The sequence below is a fragment of the Giraffa tippelskirchi genome, chromosome 14 (genome assembly GCF_054371585.1).
Source record: "Giraffa tippelskirchi isolate mGirTip1 chromosome 14, T2T-mGirTip1v1.2.pri, whole genome shotgun sequence".
NCBI classification, from domain to species: domain Eukaryota; kingdom Metazoa; phylum Chordata; class Mammalia; order Artiodactyla; family Giraffidae; genus Giraffa; species Giraffa tippelskirchi.
This window is the reverse complement of record NC_137288.1, coordinates 45033099-45050261: the sequence shown is the minus strand read 5'-3', so window position 1 is coordinate 45050261 and position 17163 is coordinate 45033099. Positions and strand designations below refer to the sequence as shown.

The 17163-nt window shown below is 41.1% G+C and overlaps 1 protein-coding gene across 3 annotated transcripts in view; it reads left to right on the top strand.

Moving 5' to 3' along the window:
• The window catches only part of TTC39C (tetratricopeptide repeat domain 39C), a 99398-nt gene extending 82235 nt beyond the window's left edge, over nt 1-17163 (top strand). For 2 of the 3 annotated variants that reach the window (XM_081563233.1, XM_081563232.1), the window contains exons 8-14: nt 2699-2806; nt 9471-9580; nt 10606-10729; nt 11996-12093; nt 12438-12542; nt 13808-13846; nt 14393-15101. In XM_081563233.1, the coding sequence (XP_081419359.1) occupies nt 2699-2806; nt 9471-9580; nt 10606-10729; nt 11996-12093; nt 12438-12542; nt 13808-13846; nt 14393-14482 (674 nt within the window). In that variant the 3' untranslated portion in view covers nt 14483-15101. Of the gene's footprint in view, nt 1-2698; nt 2807-9470; nt 9581-10605; nt 10730-11995; nt 12094-12437; nt 12543-13807; nt 13847-14392; nt 15102-16003 lie in introns of those variants that run through there. The other variant, XM_081563231.1, reaches the window with a different exon arrangement.

Below are 17163 nucleotides of genomic sequence, written 5' to 3'. Positions count from 1 at the left end.
CTGCACTAACCCTTGGAGCTCTGGCACCTGCCCTTGGAGCAGCTGTGTGGTTTAGATGAAAGTACCTGAATGAGCGTGAGGCAAGGTACTTGGCACACGTGTTAGCCACTTCCTCCTGCTTCTCGCCTCCTGGAGATGCATTTATAGACAGACCCGGAGGCATTTGTTTGCCCAAGATTTGCCCTCTCCCCTCCCCCAAAGTTGTTGCTATGATTTTTTTTTTGGCTGACTGCACTAAAATACATTAGTGATTCCATAATCCTTGACTGTGACAGTGACTTAATTATGCCGAGAAGCATAAACACAACTTTGGACTTGAAACAACAGGAACAAATTTTAGTAAGGGATTCATGCTTTTTAGAGTTTGAGCCAAGACTGCAAGGTCGCACTGTATATAGCACACATACAAGGAAGGAAAGGGGGGGAGCAGAGATGGGAGAAAAGATGAGATGGTGATGAGAACCAAAAGGGAAATTGAAACTCCAAAGGCTGTCATCAGAGACACAAAAGAAGAGATGGAGGAAGCCTGGGGAGGCAGTTGTCACCTGGCAGCGTGGACCTTACAGTGCCTGCTGCTTGCTTGCCTGCCATAGATATATTTGTCTTCCTGAATCTTTTTTTTTTTTTTTTAAAGAAGAGTGCTAACTGATTGAGAACTGCCCAATAAACAGTATTATGTTTTATACATCTGTTACAGCTTAGGAAGTGAAGATCTAGTGTGATCCAGTGGGAAATATATTTTTCTGTAGTCTAAACCCTGCTGGGGGGCTTCCCTGGTGGCTCAGTGGTAAAGAACTCACCTGCCAATGCAGGAAATTTGAGTTTGATCCCAGAGTCAGGAAGGTCCCCTGGAGAAGGGGATGACAACCTACTCCAGTATTCTTGTCTGGGAAATCCCATGGACAGAAGAGCCTGGTGGACTACAGTCCATGGAATCACACAAGAGACATGACTTAGCAACTAAACAACAGCCAAGTCTGCTGGAGCTCTGGTTTGTAGCCATAATGTGGAATGGAATATGAGGCACGGTAACTGTGATGTTTTGAGGAAGACAAGGCATCTCTAATTTCACAACTGGTGAAGTAGTATAGAACTTGAAGAACTAGCTTTGGTGACCTTTTGTGTTTCTTGTTTAGGGTACTCTTTTTTTTCTTCTAGTTTTATGGAGATAGAGTTGACATGTAATATTATAGTAAAGTGTCCAGTGTAAAGATTTGATACTGTATATATTGCAAACTGATCATGGTGGCCTTTTCTTGTGTGTGCACCATTTCTGGGTCTGTGGTGGGGCAGAATGTTAGAGCTAAAGAAAGGTTAGAAATCATGGAACCCAGTGCTAGGGACTTGGGAGGGTTAACCTAGGGTGCGGGTCGCGGGTGGGGACAGCGCAGTCAGAGCTTAGCCTCCTTATTCTGGTTTGGTGCTACCTCCCACCTCTATTTTTGCACTGAATCCAAATCTTAACCTGAAGTCTATTTTAGGATGGAAATAATCAGCCCCAGGTTTTACTATAAAATACGTCAACTTCATATCATATCCCGTGGAGTTTGACGCTGAATTTCCTGGAAGTGTGGCTTCCCCTCATCCCTGTAGGGTGTAAGGTGAAGCGACTACTTCGTGGTGCAGTGGATAACAGAATCTCTTAGGGAGGCAGATCTCGGACAGGAGAGCGCGATGGCCTTTGATCCTTAGCCCTTCCCTCTTCTAAGCCGTGTGACCCTGAGCAAGTCACGAAGCCTCTTCATGTCTTAGGCTTTCTCCTCGGTCAGGTGAGGTACCATGAGCCACCTTTCCAAGACTGCACTGGGATTAGAGAGAATTACATCAGGTGCCTGGCACACACAGGGCTGGCTCTATGATGGGCAGCTGCTGTTACTAACAGCAGAGGATAAAACTCCTTATATCCTTACTGCTGTTGCTTCTCCCCACCCCTCCCCACCCCCAGGATGCCAGCCTAAGGATGTTTTGCTCCGAGAGAGCTGGATCCTTTCTCTGCCCCTCAGAGGGAGGGTGGCAAGAACGTAATGTCTCACTGGCTCGCTCTCTACTCCTACTCCTCTGAGCAGTTTGCTAATTACCAGTGATCATGAACACGCTGGTGAGTGAGTGAGACTTCTGAGGTGGTCACTGTGTTATATAATCTAGTAGCATCATTCCTTTTTCTCTGCCTGTTCTTGGGAGAGAAGCACTGCTGTGCTTAGGTTTATTGCACAACTGGAGACAAATTAGACCATTGGCTTCGAAATCTTTACGCCCCTCCCTTCTATACTGCCTCACCGGTTGTGAAATCAGAGATGCTGTGTCTTCCTCAGAGCATCCCATTGAAAATGTTTAAGAAGAAAAAGAGAATTATGAAGTTCTCAGGTGGTTTACATGGAACACTTGGAGAGGAAGTCAGCAGGATGAGAGTTGTGTAACCTACAGATGGGCTGAAAAGTGTATTATTTTGCTGTTCAGTCACTAAGTCGTGTCCGACTCTCTTGCAATCCCATGGACTGTAGCTCACCAGGCTCCTCTGTTCACGGGATTTTTGAGGCAAGAACACTGGAGTGGGTTGCTATGTCCTTCTCCAGGGGATCTTCCCAATCCAGGGATTGAACCTGTGTCTCCTTCATTGTCGGGCGAATTCTTTACCACTGAGCTACTAGGGAAGCCTGTGTTGTTTTAGGATCCTTTTCTAAAAACGTCTCTTTCACAGGTTGGTGCAGCATGATAGAGCTGAATTTCAAGGACGCGTTCGATTCCTTTGAGAGGCTAAAAAATGAGTCCCGGTGGTCCCAGTGCTATTATGCCTACCTAACTGCGGGTGAGTGGATCCTGGTGTACATGGTCACAGCGCGCCCTCCTCTGTCTCAGATTAGCTCCCCCGTGGTGGTGGATGGAGAGTGACAGGCAGAGGATGCAGAAGTGGTGTTCTTAACAGTTTCCCACAGCATGTGTTGTTTTTTGTTGCTGTTCAGTCGCTAAGTTGTGTCTGACTCTTTGAGACACCGTGGGCTCCAGCACGCCAGGCTCCTCTGTCCTCCACCATCTCCTGGAGCTTGCTCACACTCATGTCCATTGAGTCGGTAATGCCATTTGACCATCTTGTCCTCTGTTGTCCCCTTCTCCTCCTGCCCTCAATCTTTCCTGGCATCGGGACTTTTTCCAGTGAGTCAGATCTTCGGATCAGGTGGCCAAAGTACTGTTTTGGACTACAAGTAAATAGCAGCTGAACACAGCTCCCATCCACCCAGTGGATTGGTGGGAAGTTCGATGCTACACGCCCTGCCTCTTCCCGAGTCCCCCCAGGGCTGGGTCCATCACATGCTAGGTCCTGGGCATGCTTGTTATGAGCTTCTCGTTTTCGTACACTTTGTCCTAAACAGTCTCAACTTACCCTCACCCCTCTCCTTTTTTTCCTCAAATCTATTTTTCATTTATTAGGCACTTAAAGAATTTTAAAGCATTGAACATGTCTTTTAAATCATGTTCATATCTTCGTTTGCATTGTTAGTGCCCTCGTTTTTGAGTTGCACAGGTTTTGAGTAGTCTGTTCCAGCCTTGTTTTGCCTCTTAACCCTGTTATAATTAGTGTGATTTTGAGGAGCACAAGGTATTTCAACACCGCATGTCATTGTGGCAGAAACAACCTATACTTTCTGACAGGAGTATCAGGGTGCATTGCCTTTTTCCTTTAAATGAACAGATAGGTAAAGACATGCTGCCACCTGGTGGACAGAACAGCTGTCTGTGCCCTGAGCTCCATGAATTGCCTGTGTGATGCAGAATGGTTTAGGTGGTGATTGAAGAGACCCAGGGAGTGTACTTCTCCTGCCTCCAACAATGAGCTCTCCTTATATGCCCACAGAAGCGATTCTTTTACTTAAAATTTAAAACTGATCCAAGCATTATTTTAAATATATTCTTATTTCTCTGAAGGTTTGCATTTAACAGAACATCTCCTGTCATTCCATTCCTGTAACTGGTCTCTTCAAAATGGGAAAGAATTAACAGTGACCTGTGTGTATATCCAGAATGTTCTGGAACTGCAGTCCATTAGCAATCAGGATGGAAGACCTTACACCCATAGGCCTTCCTATAATAGACCCCACAGGGTGTTAATCCATTTTCATCTGGCTCTTGTGGTTGACGTTTGAGTAGGATTATTTTCAGTATGCTGCTGCTGCTAAGTCGCTTCAGTCGTGTCCGACTCTGTGTGACCCCAGAGATGGCAGCCCACCAGGCTCCGCTGTCCCTGGGATTCTCCAGGCAAGAACACTGAAGTGGGTTGCCGTTTCCTTCTCCAATGCATGAAAGTGAAAAGTGAAAGTGAAGACTCTCAGTCGTGTCCGACTTTTAGCGACCCCATGGACTGCAGCCTACCAGGCTCCTCCATCCATGGTATTTTCCAGGCAAGAGTACTGGAGTGGGGTGCCATTGCCTGCTCCATCAGTATGCTGCTAGGATTCTGTAAGGGTTGGTTTACGGAACTCAGAGGCATCTCAGATGAAAATTGTAGCTGTTTATTGAGTGGGCTTGGTGTGCCCTGCATGGTGATGAACCAAAACGGAGAGGCTGCTGTGGTGTAATAGGATCAGGTAGTCAGTGTGGGCAGCTATTTATTTATTTGTTTTATTTTAATTGAAGGATGATTGCTTTACTATATTGTGTTGGTTTCTGCCATATATCAACATGAATCAGCCACGGTGTATACCTGTCCCCTCCCTCTTGAACTTTCCACCCCTTCCCTCCTCTCTAGGTTGCCACACAGCACCTGATTTGAGGTCCCTGCATAATACAGCACTTTCCCATTGGCTGCCTGTTTTACGTATGGTAGTTACATGTCTCCATGCTACTCTCTCAATTCGTCTCACCCTCTCGCACACTGTTTCCACAAGAGTCTGTTCTCTATGTCTGCGTCTCCATTGCTTGATGAATGGATAAAGTTGTGGTACATATCTACAATAGGATATTCCTTAGCTGTAAAAATGAACACATTTTAGTCAGTCCTAATGAGGCGGATGAACCTAGAGCCTGTTATACAGAGTGAAGTAAATCAGAAAGAGAAAAACAAGTATCATATATTAACGCATATGTATGGAATCTAGAAAGGTGATACTGATGAGCTATGTATTTTTTTTTTTAAATCTTTGTGGAGCATAGAGCATGAAGAAATAAATGTACAACGTGGCTCTACAGAGGAGCATTTATTCTCACTGGAACTCCCAGGATCACACCAGTTGTAGGAGATGATGAAGCATGAAAGACTCCAGTCTCCACCTCTCCACGGGGGATTGGTGAAGATGATGTGTGAAGAGTTCCACATAAAGAGGGCTCAGGGGAGGTGGGGGAGGCTCCCTGTTGAGCTCTCAGTGCAGGCTGCTTGCAGGAGCTGTTATCTGAGTTGGCTTGAAGGACTGGTATGTGTTACAGGCAGCGCCTGAGAAGGTGGGCATTAAGGGACTGGAAACACTGCCCTGGGGACTTAGTTCCTTGTTTTTGTTTTTTTTTAATCATTTTTCTTTTTTTGTCTTTTTTTCTACTCTTGGCAGATCTCAATTATACAATTATCGTCTGTAGTCACCATGTTATTATACATTAGATCTTCAAACCTTGTTCATCTTATAGCTGAGAGGTTTTTTTTTTAATTATGGTAAAATATACATAATGTAACGGAGAAGGCAGTGGCTGCTGCTGCTGCTAAGTCACTTCAGTCGTGTCCGACTCTGTGCGACCCCATAGACGGCAGCCCACCAGGCTCCGCCGTCCCTGGGATTCTCCAGGCAAGAATACTAGAGTGGGTTGCCATTTCCTTCTCCAGTGCATGAAAGGGAAAAGTGAAAGTGAAGTGGCACCCCACTCCAATACTCTTGCCTGGAAAATCCCATGGACGGAGGAGCCTGGTAGGCTACAGTCCATGGGGTCGCTAAGAGTCGGACACGACTGAGCGACTTCACTTTCACTTTTCCCTTTCATGCACTGGAGAAGGAAACAGCAACCCACTCCAGTGTTTTTGCCTGGAGAATCCCAGGGACGGGGGAGCCCGGTGGGCTGCCGTCTATGGGGTCGCACAGAGTCGGACACGACTGATGCGACTTAGCAGCAGCATACATAATGTAAAATCTACTTTAACCATTAAAAAATTTGTTTTTTGGCTACACTGGATGGCTTGCAGAATTTTATTTCCCCAGGCCTCTGAAGGTGAAAGCCCAGAATCCTAACTACTGGACCGCCAGGGAATTCCCTGTTTTAACCATTTTTAAGTGTGTGGTTCAGTGGCATTATGGCTTCCCTGGTGGCTCAGATGGTAAACGTCTGTCTGCAATGTGGGAGACCTGGGTTCGATCCCTGAGTTGGGAAGAACCCCTGGAGAAGGAAATGGCAGCCCACTCCAGTACTCTTGCCTAGAAAATCCCACGGGCGGAGGAGCCAGGTAGGCTACAGTCCATGGGGTCGCAAAGAGTCAGACACGACTGAGCGACTTCACTTCACTTCAGTGGCATTAAGTTCTTTGATAGCCATCACCACAGTCCAGTTTTCTTTTTGAAAAATGAAACTCTATGATCTTTATTTTTTGTGTGTGTTTGTGTAGCAGAGTTTTATTAAAGTGAAAAGGGGACAGAGAAATTTTCAGACATAGACATCAGAAGGGGGATGGAGAGTGCCCCCCTGCTAGTCTTAATCAAAGCCTTATATACTTTTACCAGACCCATTCCCACAACATACATCTTAAATTAACAAGATTAGAACTAACAATAGAAAGGTCTTACCAGATGCACTCCCAGGACATACTTCTTAAGATAACAAGATTAGTTAGAAGGTTCTTGTTAAGGAGAAACATGTCCTCGAGCAAGATACATTGTTATATTGACTAAGACAAAGCAATGTAGAAAAAAGCGCTTGTCCTTTTCTCCTTCTTGAGAACTCCAGACCTCTATCTCTTTCTCAAAAACCCCAGACCCCTTTCTCCTCCTCAGGGACCCAGGACTTCTTATCAACCTACCTAGAAATTGACTCTCTCATTCCCCCTTTTCTTTTAGGAGTGAAACTCGATGATCTTTAAACAAGAACTACCCACCCCCCGCCCATGCCAACCCCTAATAAACTCTGCTCCTTCTGTCTATACGAATTTGACTATTCTAGGTACCTCGAATAAGTGGACTCAACAGTATTTGTTGATTGAATCTGGTTTATTTCACTTAACATAGTGTCCTCAAGGTTCATCCATAATGTAGTATGTGTCAGGATTTCATTCATTTTTAAGGCTAAATAATATTCCATCATGTGTACAGACCATGTTTTACCCAAACAAAACATGTTCTGTTTATTTGTTCATTGTCCGTGGGCACTTGGGTTGTTTCCACCCTTTGGCTGTTGTGAATGATGCTGCTGGGAATGTGGTTCTTTTTGAGACCCTGGGTTCAATGCCATTTAGTACATTACCCAGAAGTGGGATGGCTGGACCATATCCTTGTACTATTCTTGCAGATTTTCTACAAGTTTGAAATTACATAAAAATAAGTTACCCCAAAAGATTAGAGTATCTCTTTAAGGGCTTCCCTGGTGGTTCATTGGTAAAGAATCCATCCACCTGCCAGTGGGGCAGACGTAGGTTTGATCCCCGATCCAGAAAGATCCCCTGGAAAAGGAAATGACAACCCACCCCAGTATTCTTGCCTGGAAACCCCACGGACACAGAGGAGCCTGATGGGCTACAGTCCATAGGGTTGCAAAAGATATTGGACGCAACTGAGCGACTAACAACAACAATAAAGCTTAGTCCTAATGGACAGGCCAAGCACCCTAAGTCGGTGTAAGTCTCAGACTTAGGATAAATCAGAGATGCTCATGCTTTCTAATATCTGCATCCTTTGAGGCAACTGTCTGTAACTTATGAAAAGGAGGTGGTATATATATTCTTCAGGACCTGAGGTATTAGTATTGTAGACCTGCAAAGGTGAATTCAGATCCTGATATTGTTGATGTTTATGACTCTCTCGTGTGCCCACATTTGCTCATTCCTTTTTAAAAAATTATGTGGCTATATAATAATATTATCAGTTATATAAGGAAACTTCAGGCTAGGGGCAGCAGAAATTACTGTCTTTTCATTGATTTACTGTGTGACCTCAGGCAAGTCTTTTCACTTTCCTGGGTCTATAATGTGATGGAGTTGTTTTACAAAACAATCACCAAGCTTCCTTCTGGTTTTGAAATGTTGTAACACAACAGATGAGGTCATTTTGGATGGGTTCAGACCCCACATCCGGACCAGTGCTGCTTCCAAAACTAAGAATGGGATTATCTCCCCCTTTTCATATTCAGGCTAATCCCAGTGATTCCCAGTAGAAATCTTGCTGCCTTTCCCATCACCTTGATGTTCTCAGCTTTCTCCAAGCCTTGCTGCTTGTGATTCTTTGACTTTCCAGTAGCTGCTCATCCTCTGACATGCCACAGCTCCATGCCTGGCTTGACCAAGCCCCCAGATGTGAGAATGGGACCATCTAGTTTTAGGATCGCTCAAATAAAGAAGGAAGAACTAGCAAATCAATGGACGTTCCAAGTGGGGATTGAAAAACAGTATGTGCCAAAGACAAAATCAACAAGAAATTAATAGAAAGGAATTCAATGTCATGGGAGTTGCAAAGAGGATGATAAAGAGTGGTTGGTAAAGTCAGATTGAGGAGGTGGGACTGCAGCCTGGTATGAAGTTTGGAGAAGGGAGAGAGCAGGTGAAGCAGATTTAAGTCTTTGCCTGGGGCTTGGGGTAGATGAAGATCAAAATCTTAGCTCCCTCCAAGGCTCAGCTTGATTGCTTGTTCCTCAGAGCTGTCCGATCACTCCAAAGAGAAACCATCCCTTCCCTTGTTGAGCTTTTCGAAAGTAACTTTGCCAGGACTCCAAAGGCTATCTTCACTGCATCCATTGTAGCTCTAGAATTGTGGGTGTTCTCTTTCCAGCTGAAATTCAAGTTTCTTCTGGGTGTAAACATGTGTATTTCTTCTTCACATCCTTGATGGTGGCTGTAGGTAGTAGGTGCCTGGTGAACACACCCTTGACTACTTCATCACAGCGCACACGTACAGGACTACTTCATGACTTACTTTCCAGGCACAGGGATATCCCTCTACCAATGTGAAGCTTTCACAATCCTCCCAGCTCCTAATTGTTCTTGCCTAGATTTCATTTTTCTTCCACTTTCCAAGTGTGTGAGCTCTAACTGGACTGTGCTCCATGACAATATCTAGGACCGTAGTTTCCCCAACATGTTTCTGTAAAGCTCAGGGAACCTAGCAGCAGGGAAATTGTTGAATCAGTGGAGTGACAATCAGCAGGTTGGTATAGTCCCACATGTAACAGTCTTTAAAAATATTTCCTCCCATTTTCTCCTTCGGTAATAACCTTTTCCAAGCGTCATCAACCTGGGTATCCCTTAGTGGTATTTTCCCCCTAAATACTTTAAAGATTATGACGATGGTTTCTTACAGTTTGTCAGGGAGCCACCGGTGATGTGGATGGGGCACAGATTGTCTTTAAAGAAGTTCAGAAGCTCTTCAAAAGGAAAAACAATCAGATTGAACAGTTTTCTGTGAAAAAGGTTTGTTGGAACCTGTTGATCTGGTGTGTTGTTTATAATGGATATTTCTAACCATGGTCACCTCGGACAGCAAGTGGAAATCCTAGGAAATCAGGAAATCCTTTGCAGAGCTGATATCCTTGCTGAGCAAGTAGCTCACGACTGTGAGAATGTTTTCGCAGGTCATCCGGCTCCGAATGCAAAGTATTGGTTGGTTTCAAATAATTAAAGCTATGGTTTCTTTGAATGAATAGAGACATTACTGACCCTGTGGAGCTCATGAGCCCCTGGAGAGGGAGAGCATATATCTGAAGGGTGAGGTAGCCTCAGAGGAGTGCAGATCAGCAGAACCTGGGCAAGAGATACAGACTCTGAGTTCTCATCTAGTGAAACCATCACACTGGGTGATGAATAAAAAGCACGAGTGTGCATCAAATTGACCAGCAGAAAGGCCCAGGACTGTAGTGACAGAGGCCCTCATTTATTTCTGTACTTTTTTAAGAATACAGTTTAGCTGAATTACCGTAGGTTATAGGACAACTTGTCATATCCTGAATTCTGCATGTTTTTAGTTGGAAGTTTTTATTGAATGAACATTTAATGGCTTAGTGTGAGTATAAACTGGGTTGTAATGGGGAATGCCCCCAAGAGGACTGGGACTAATTAGAAAACTAAAAAGTCAATAAAACCATAATTAAAAGGCCTCTAGTATTACAGCCTTCATATAAACCCATTGAATTAATATCTGTCACCCAGCTTTTATAAATTCCTTTGACCTAAACCGAAATGAATTGGGTTTCATCCTGCAGTTTTTTAAATATGTCCTGGATCTTGATAGTAGATTGAATTGAATAATGAGAGAAAGGCATATCTACCGATATAACAAAAATAAGAAAGCAAAATTCAGAGAGGAATTTTCATTTTTAGCTTTGCGAGAGGGGATTGTTCATATCAAATAGGAAGCATACATTGTTTTAAATGTCTCTGAAGTACTTTTTTTTTTTTTTTTTTTTTTAATGTAGCCTAACCATTCTAACTCCTTGCAGGCAGAGAGATTTCGGAAACAAACCCCAACCAGAGCGCTCTGCGTGCTGGCGTCCATCGAAGTGTTGTACTTGTGGAAAGCCCTCCCCAACTGCTCCCCCCGAAACCTACAGAGGATGAGTCAAGGTAAAAAACAGAGTACACACAGCAGCCTGTCCCTGCAGTGTCTCGCTCATCTGCTCTGACTCAGAGAGCGCAGATCTGTCACTCTCTGGGACAAATGGCGAAGTGGTTAAGGAAATTCTATCACTTAGGTATTGGGGATAGAAAGCACTGGAAGGGACAGATTCAGGAGTGTGTGGTGATGCTCTCTGATCATCGGGGTTATTAATCTCAAAACTACCTTTGGAAATGTCATCTTACGTATATGCTGCTTCTCCAGAATTGATTTTGTATTAATATTTTGGACTCAAATTTATCAGATTGTTCTGCAGTGACACTTGTTTGTGATCAAACGTAGCATTTTCCATTGAATTCCAATGGAATTAGGCTATTCTCGGTCTTTGTTGCTGCATGCGGGCATTTCTCTAGATGGGGCAAGAGTGGGGGCTGCTCTTCATTGCAGGGCGCGGGCTTCTCATTGCAATGGCTTTTTTTGTTCTTTCGGAGCACAGGCTCTAGGGCGCAGTGGCTCAGTAGTTGCAGCTTCTGGGCTCTAGAGCACAGGCTCAGTAGTTGTGACAAACGGGCTTAGTTGCTCCACAGCAGGTGGGATCTTCCCAGACTAGGGATTGAACCCATGTCTCCTGGATTGGCAAATGGGTTCTTTACCACTGAGCCACCAGGGAAGCTCCTGAGTCCCATGCTTTTATCATCAGACTTCTCTGCAAATGCCTTTTGCTTATTAAGAAAAAAAAACAGGTTTCCTCTCAAAGGTCAAAAAGTTTGTCAGTATTGATATTCCAGAGCAGAGCAATACAACTGCAAAAGAAGTTGTGCACAGAGGCCCTGTAATTAGAGTAGGTGTGTAATTCTGTATTCAAGGAGATTACTTGAAAGGAAATAAAATTTTTTTTGGATGTGCAAGTTCTGCTCTGTTGTTTAAAAAGATTCATAATTTAAAACCCATTCCTGGTTGTTGATGCAAGTCTGTAATATCTACCAATGTCTAACTCAAAGGAACAGTGAAGAATCTTAGGGACTATCTTCTTTTGAATGCACAAGTGTAGGCTATGTATTTAGAGATAATTCAAATACACATGCAAATATAAAATAGTAATTAGCAGGCACAAGAAAGATTATCACTTTCTTGGACTAAGGTGACTCACTAATGGATGAAGAAGGGGAACCTTCTCAGTTTGAACTCGGTAAGTTGCTAAAAAATGAGATTCTTAACTCTGATGATATTTAAGTGAATGTATTCCCTTCTTGCTGTCTTTACTTCTCTTTAAGCTTGCCATGGAGTAGATGATTCATCTGTCGTTGGATTAAAGTATTTGCTTCTTGGTGCCATACACAAATGTCTAGGGAACTCAGAAGATGCTGTTCAGGTAAACTGTTCATGTGGTGTCATAGCTAAAGAAACTGAACTATGAAAAACTACATATGGGCTTGTGAATAAGAAAAAGGAAAAAGTGTTACACAAAGCCAGTCTCCCATCACAGTGTGAGTTTCGTCCACTTTATTAGATGAAGGTCATCCTCTAAGATGCCAGAAGTTGGTGATGGTTCATGTTCGTTTTTAATGTGACTTCAGAGCCTTTGAATATTTCTTCACCTATGGGCTCCTTTTCTGGCACTAGCTGTTTATCAAAGATGACAGTCTCAATTGGTGGAGGAGGAAGTGAGGAGGCAGTTTTGTTAGTTCATTCCAGTAACATCTGTATTACTTTCAGTTCTTTCAGCGAGCTGTCAAAGATGAGTTGTGTCGTCAGAATAACTTATATGTCCAGCCATATGCTTGCTATGAACTTGGCTGTCTTCTATTAGACAAACCAGAGGTAAGATCTTGCCTGTTTTCTTAAATAGTGCTTATCAGCAAAACTGTGGAAGTGAACAGGCACAAAACATCCTTCATTTAAAACAAGTTGGGTTTTTTTTGTTTTGTTTTCCTTGATTTCACATGGGATGAATCCAAGAAGCTACTAATCCTATCTTAGTGTGTTGAAGGAGGTAATTTATTCCCTGGAGTTACAATGATAAACATAGCTTTTGGAACAAAAATTCACTTGAGGCAAAATCATTGTCTTTTTACAGTGGTATAATATGATGTAATGTGGTTTATTCAGAAGAATACAGAATTACATTGTGATCCTAGTGCTATCATTTATTTTTAGTGTATGATACCAATTAAGTTACTCAACCATATGCTTTGTTCCTAATCTATAAAACAAGATAAAAAATATCTGCCTTTCCAATTTAATAAAGACTGTAGTGAGAATAAATGAGGATGGTGTGTAGGATTAGTTAAAATTTTTTAGAATACCTTATAAATTTGATGGATTATTAAGATGTATATTTATGCACAATGGAGCAGTTTTTAAAAAACAGAATTTTAATAGTGCTGGATTTGCTTAATACCTTCTTTTAGAAGCTCAGTTACATTATATTGACTATATAAAATTCTAAGTTTCAATAAATTCAAGTCAGCTTTCAAATATATGGATTTTTTTAAAGTTGAGCTAAATCAACAGAAATATTCTAGCCTAATCGTTAAATATGTCACCTATCTTGCCAAAGATAGGCTTTTAATTGATAAGCCTTCTCATTTGAAATTCTAATTTTACCAAAATAGAAAATGCAGTTTTTATGAATTTTGGTAGAAATTTCTAACGCCATATTCTTTAAGGAAATTTTTACTCTTAATGCAGCCTAAAATACATATACATAAAATACAACAAGTATAATTTATCTGTTGAAAAATGAAGCTGATTGTTCTCAATTAGTATTGCCTTCAAAAAGAGATCTAACTTACTGACTTCGAATTAATGATCAATTTTAGATTGTTTAGTAGGGTCTTAAACTATTTTAACTCTTTTAGTTGTTTATAGAATAATACTTAAAATTATGAAAAATTATCAAGTAATTCCTTAATGTAAACATCATTATATTAAAGAAAAATTGAGTCATTATACTTGAATGAGCAGTTGACTCCCCTCTAGGTCACCATGAATTGTTGGAATTAATAATCTTCTATTATAACATTTTCTGCTTGAGTATGTATAAACATAGGTGTTAAGAGATAATGTTTTTCTTATATTCATAGACTGTAGGAAGAGGCAGAACTCTCCTTCTTCAAGCAAAGGTAAAAATGCCTAAAAATCCCCAATCTCTCTTTTTCCAGTGGTCCTTGTCCTCTGTGTGTACTCTGGGGCCTGAATTCAGGAGGTTTTGTGAAATGATTGGCCTGGTTGATAATATTTCTGGAGGGGAAAGTCATAACTGAATCAGTGAGCAGTTGATTTTTAAGTAAAATTACACAAAAAATTCCTATGAAATTGCTCATCATGCTTTATAGAAACTCTTTTTGTTTGAGAGGGAAAATAACTGTTGATTTCACAACTGTGTTCTTGAATTAAGAAGTTTAGCGATAACTTACACTGAGCCCAGCTTCAGACTACTGTCTCAGGGATAACATGAGGGAAATTTTCCAAAGACAGCATTTAATAACATTCAGTTGACATTTTAAAAACAGACAAGAATTTGAGGTTTGGGGAATTAAAAAAAAGTGAATGTGAAGCCATTATTAGGAGCATAAGGAGTTTTATGGTGGGAAGCACACAGCGCAGTGTGATTAATACCGTAGTCGTACCGACAGCTTAGCTAATAGTCTCTCTCTCTGGTCTTGCAGGAGGATTTCTCTGGCTACGACTTTGAAAACAGGTTGCATGTCCGCATTCATGCTGCTCTGGCCTCAATGAGGGAACTGGTTCCTCAGTGACAGACCCCAAGTTCCTGCTGTGTCCCTCCCCCACACAGGTTCTGCACTTTAAAAGCAGAGCACACCGCTCTTACGAAGATCAGCTTTTCTTCCGAAAACCACCTGGGCCCAGGACACATTTCCTCAGTTAGGCTGATGTATTAAAGATCTCCTCTTTTAAACACATAGCTTAAAAAAAAAAAAATGATGATGATGGTAGTAATAATAACTAACCACCTGGGGAGAGGGTTAAGTGACCTTGTTCAAACATTTTAGTTTTGTGATTTATTATTTTTAAAATAAAAGTAAACTAAATATTCAACCTGCGATCTTGTAGGAATGCCTACCTGAAGCACACATCTGACTGGGTAACAGAAAGTACCTGTAAAATTATTAACAGTATCATACATAGCATTTATATTGTGTTTTGAAAAAATAGCAATGCTTTCCAGTTTTACTTTATCCTATTCCTGTGAATAACAGCACAGATATTCTAATCTCCATTGTCATGGAAATGAGACTCAGGCACAAAAAAGTGAATTGACTTATTCCAGTTAATTATTCCTCTTATTATAGAGTCTTAAATAGGATGCAGGTCTCCTGACCACAGACCAAATAATTCTTTTATCGTAAAAACAAATATGTTAATAATCCAGAATTCCATGTTTTCCTTATTAAAAAAAAAAAAATACTCCTCAGCTGAAGTTGTGTCATCAAAATATTTATCTCCAGATTGTCTACAAAAATGTTTCAAAGGACAAACGCTTTCTTCCCTTTGAAAGCCAACAACATGAAAGCAAATAGAAGATAGTTTTACAGCCCAAAGTATAGCTGTTTCGCGAATGTAGACCTAGACTACAGACAGGATTAATAATACCTACCTTGTAGGTGTTTCCCTTCTTTTGTGATTAATTGTCTAATTTCCAAGTTTGGGAACTTTTTCAGCAAATTGCATGAAAAGGCTGTTCTTGAAAGCACACAGATTTTTTTGCCTCAAAGTATTTGCTGGTGAAGGATTTGCTGGGTTGTCTGTTGCCAGGATTTAATCATTTTCCCCTTAGCTCAGGTTATTGATATTGTAAATAGACTTCGAAGTTATTTTTTAATCCTTTGTTGCTAATTTTTATTGTCATTGAATTTACCTCTTTGTTCAGTACTGCACACCTGTGTTTTTGAAGAATCTAAATACCTCAGTCATTTTAGAATTGATGTCATCATTGTGTGACTAACCTGGATCAATCTTAAGGGTAGTTATTTTTAAAATTTCCAGTTCCCTATAGAATATCCTCTTGGGGTGTCATTTAATTTACATATTCTTTTAGCTGAAGTATGATGTCATAGAACATCAACCGTTTTAATATTTCACTTCAAAACAAACATGGGAGGGGCAGCTAGAGTTTTGGCAGCTTTAATCTACTTAATCAGGTTTTGAGGGAATAATAGTTTCTTCAAAAAAAATGCTTGCTCCTCACTGACTTTGGCTGAACTTGCTTCATGTTTTTTCACTTACAAAGTGCTTATTAACATTGACTTTCTTTCTAGTGGGACTGCTGCATGGGTTTTAGATGCTAGCCAGAGAGAAAAGATGCCTACCTACTTTCATGAACGGGAAGATCCAGGAGCCAGGTAGATGCCTTCTGAAGGGAAAAGTTGGTGTCTAAAAATTTTAGATACCTGGTTTGAAGGAAAGAATGTTATGAATCTTTAAAATATCGCTCTCGCCATTTTCATGCCCTCTTGGTTATAGTTTATATGGCAAATTTCTCACTTATGATTGTGGAGCGTTCAGAATCATCAAGTTCTTGCTCCAGTTATTCATACTTACTTGAATTTTCAGATCAGGTGTTGTTCAAACTACTAATTGTTCAGTAGTAAAAGATTACATAAGGCTCCATACTTTTCTGCTTTAACTGCTTTAAAACTTTTTGTTTTTCCAGAGAGATCTCAGGATTTCAAATAAATCTGTGTTCAGTTCACTTCACTGAATACACATGATTGCAACACTGTTCAGTGAGTCGTCTTTACTAGTCTATTTATAGATCTGTTTATAAACTGTCTCTGCTAGGTTTGATGCAGGATAGCCCTGGTGGTTTATCTGGGAACCTGGTGGTAGAGCTCGGAGAGAGGGTAGACAGTGGTTCTGAAAATACTAAAATAACAAAACTGCGCTGAGTACACGAAGCCATTAGATTCACTGAAATCTTGAGTACATTATTGAGTGGAGTAATTTATAACAGTCTGGCCTGCGTGCCATGACTTACCCAACCTTTGAGTTACTGTTATCTGCCTGGAAACCTAGTTTGGTGTAAATTGCTCTTTACCCCTCTCTGATGAAGAAAATAATCAACAATCATGTTTGCTTCTGTGTGTGCTTTTTTAATGTTGGCATCATTCCTTCCCCTTTTCCTGCTTTGGAGGCTGTCAAGTAGACCTTCTAATTTATAAGTGTCATATATTTTTGTATTAGATTGTGCCTATGATGAGAGAAATTTCTAATGTATATTTTCTGTACTTGGAACACAATTATAATCTGACACACTTTGAGGCATGGTCTAGTAATAATAATATGTACCTCTGTGATTAATATATTTAAGATTTTACTTTTATTGGAATAGGTATCTTTTTGATTTTTAGCACATGATAGCTAAGTAAAGAATTATTACTTTCAGATGTCACAGAAAATTAGAATATTTATTGTCCTA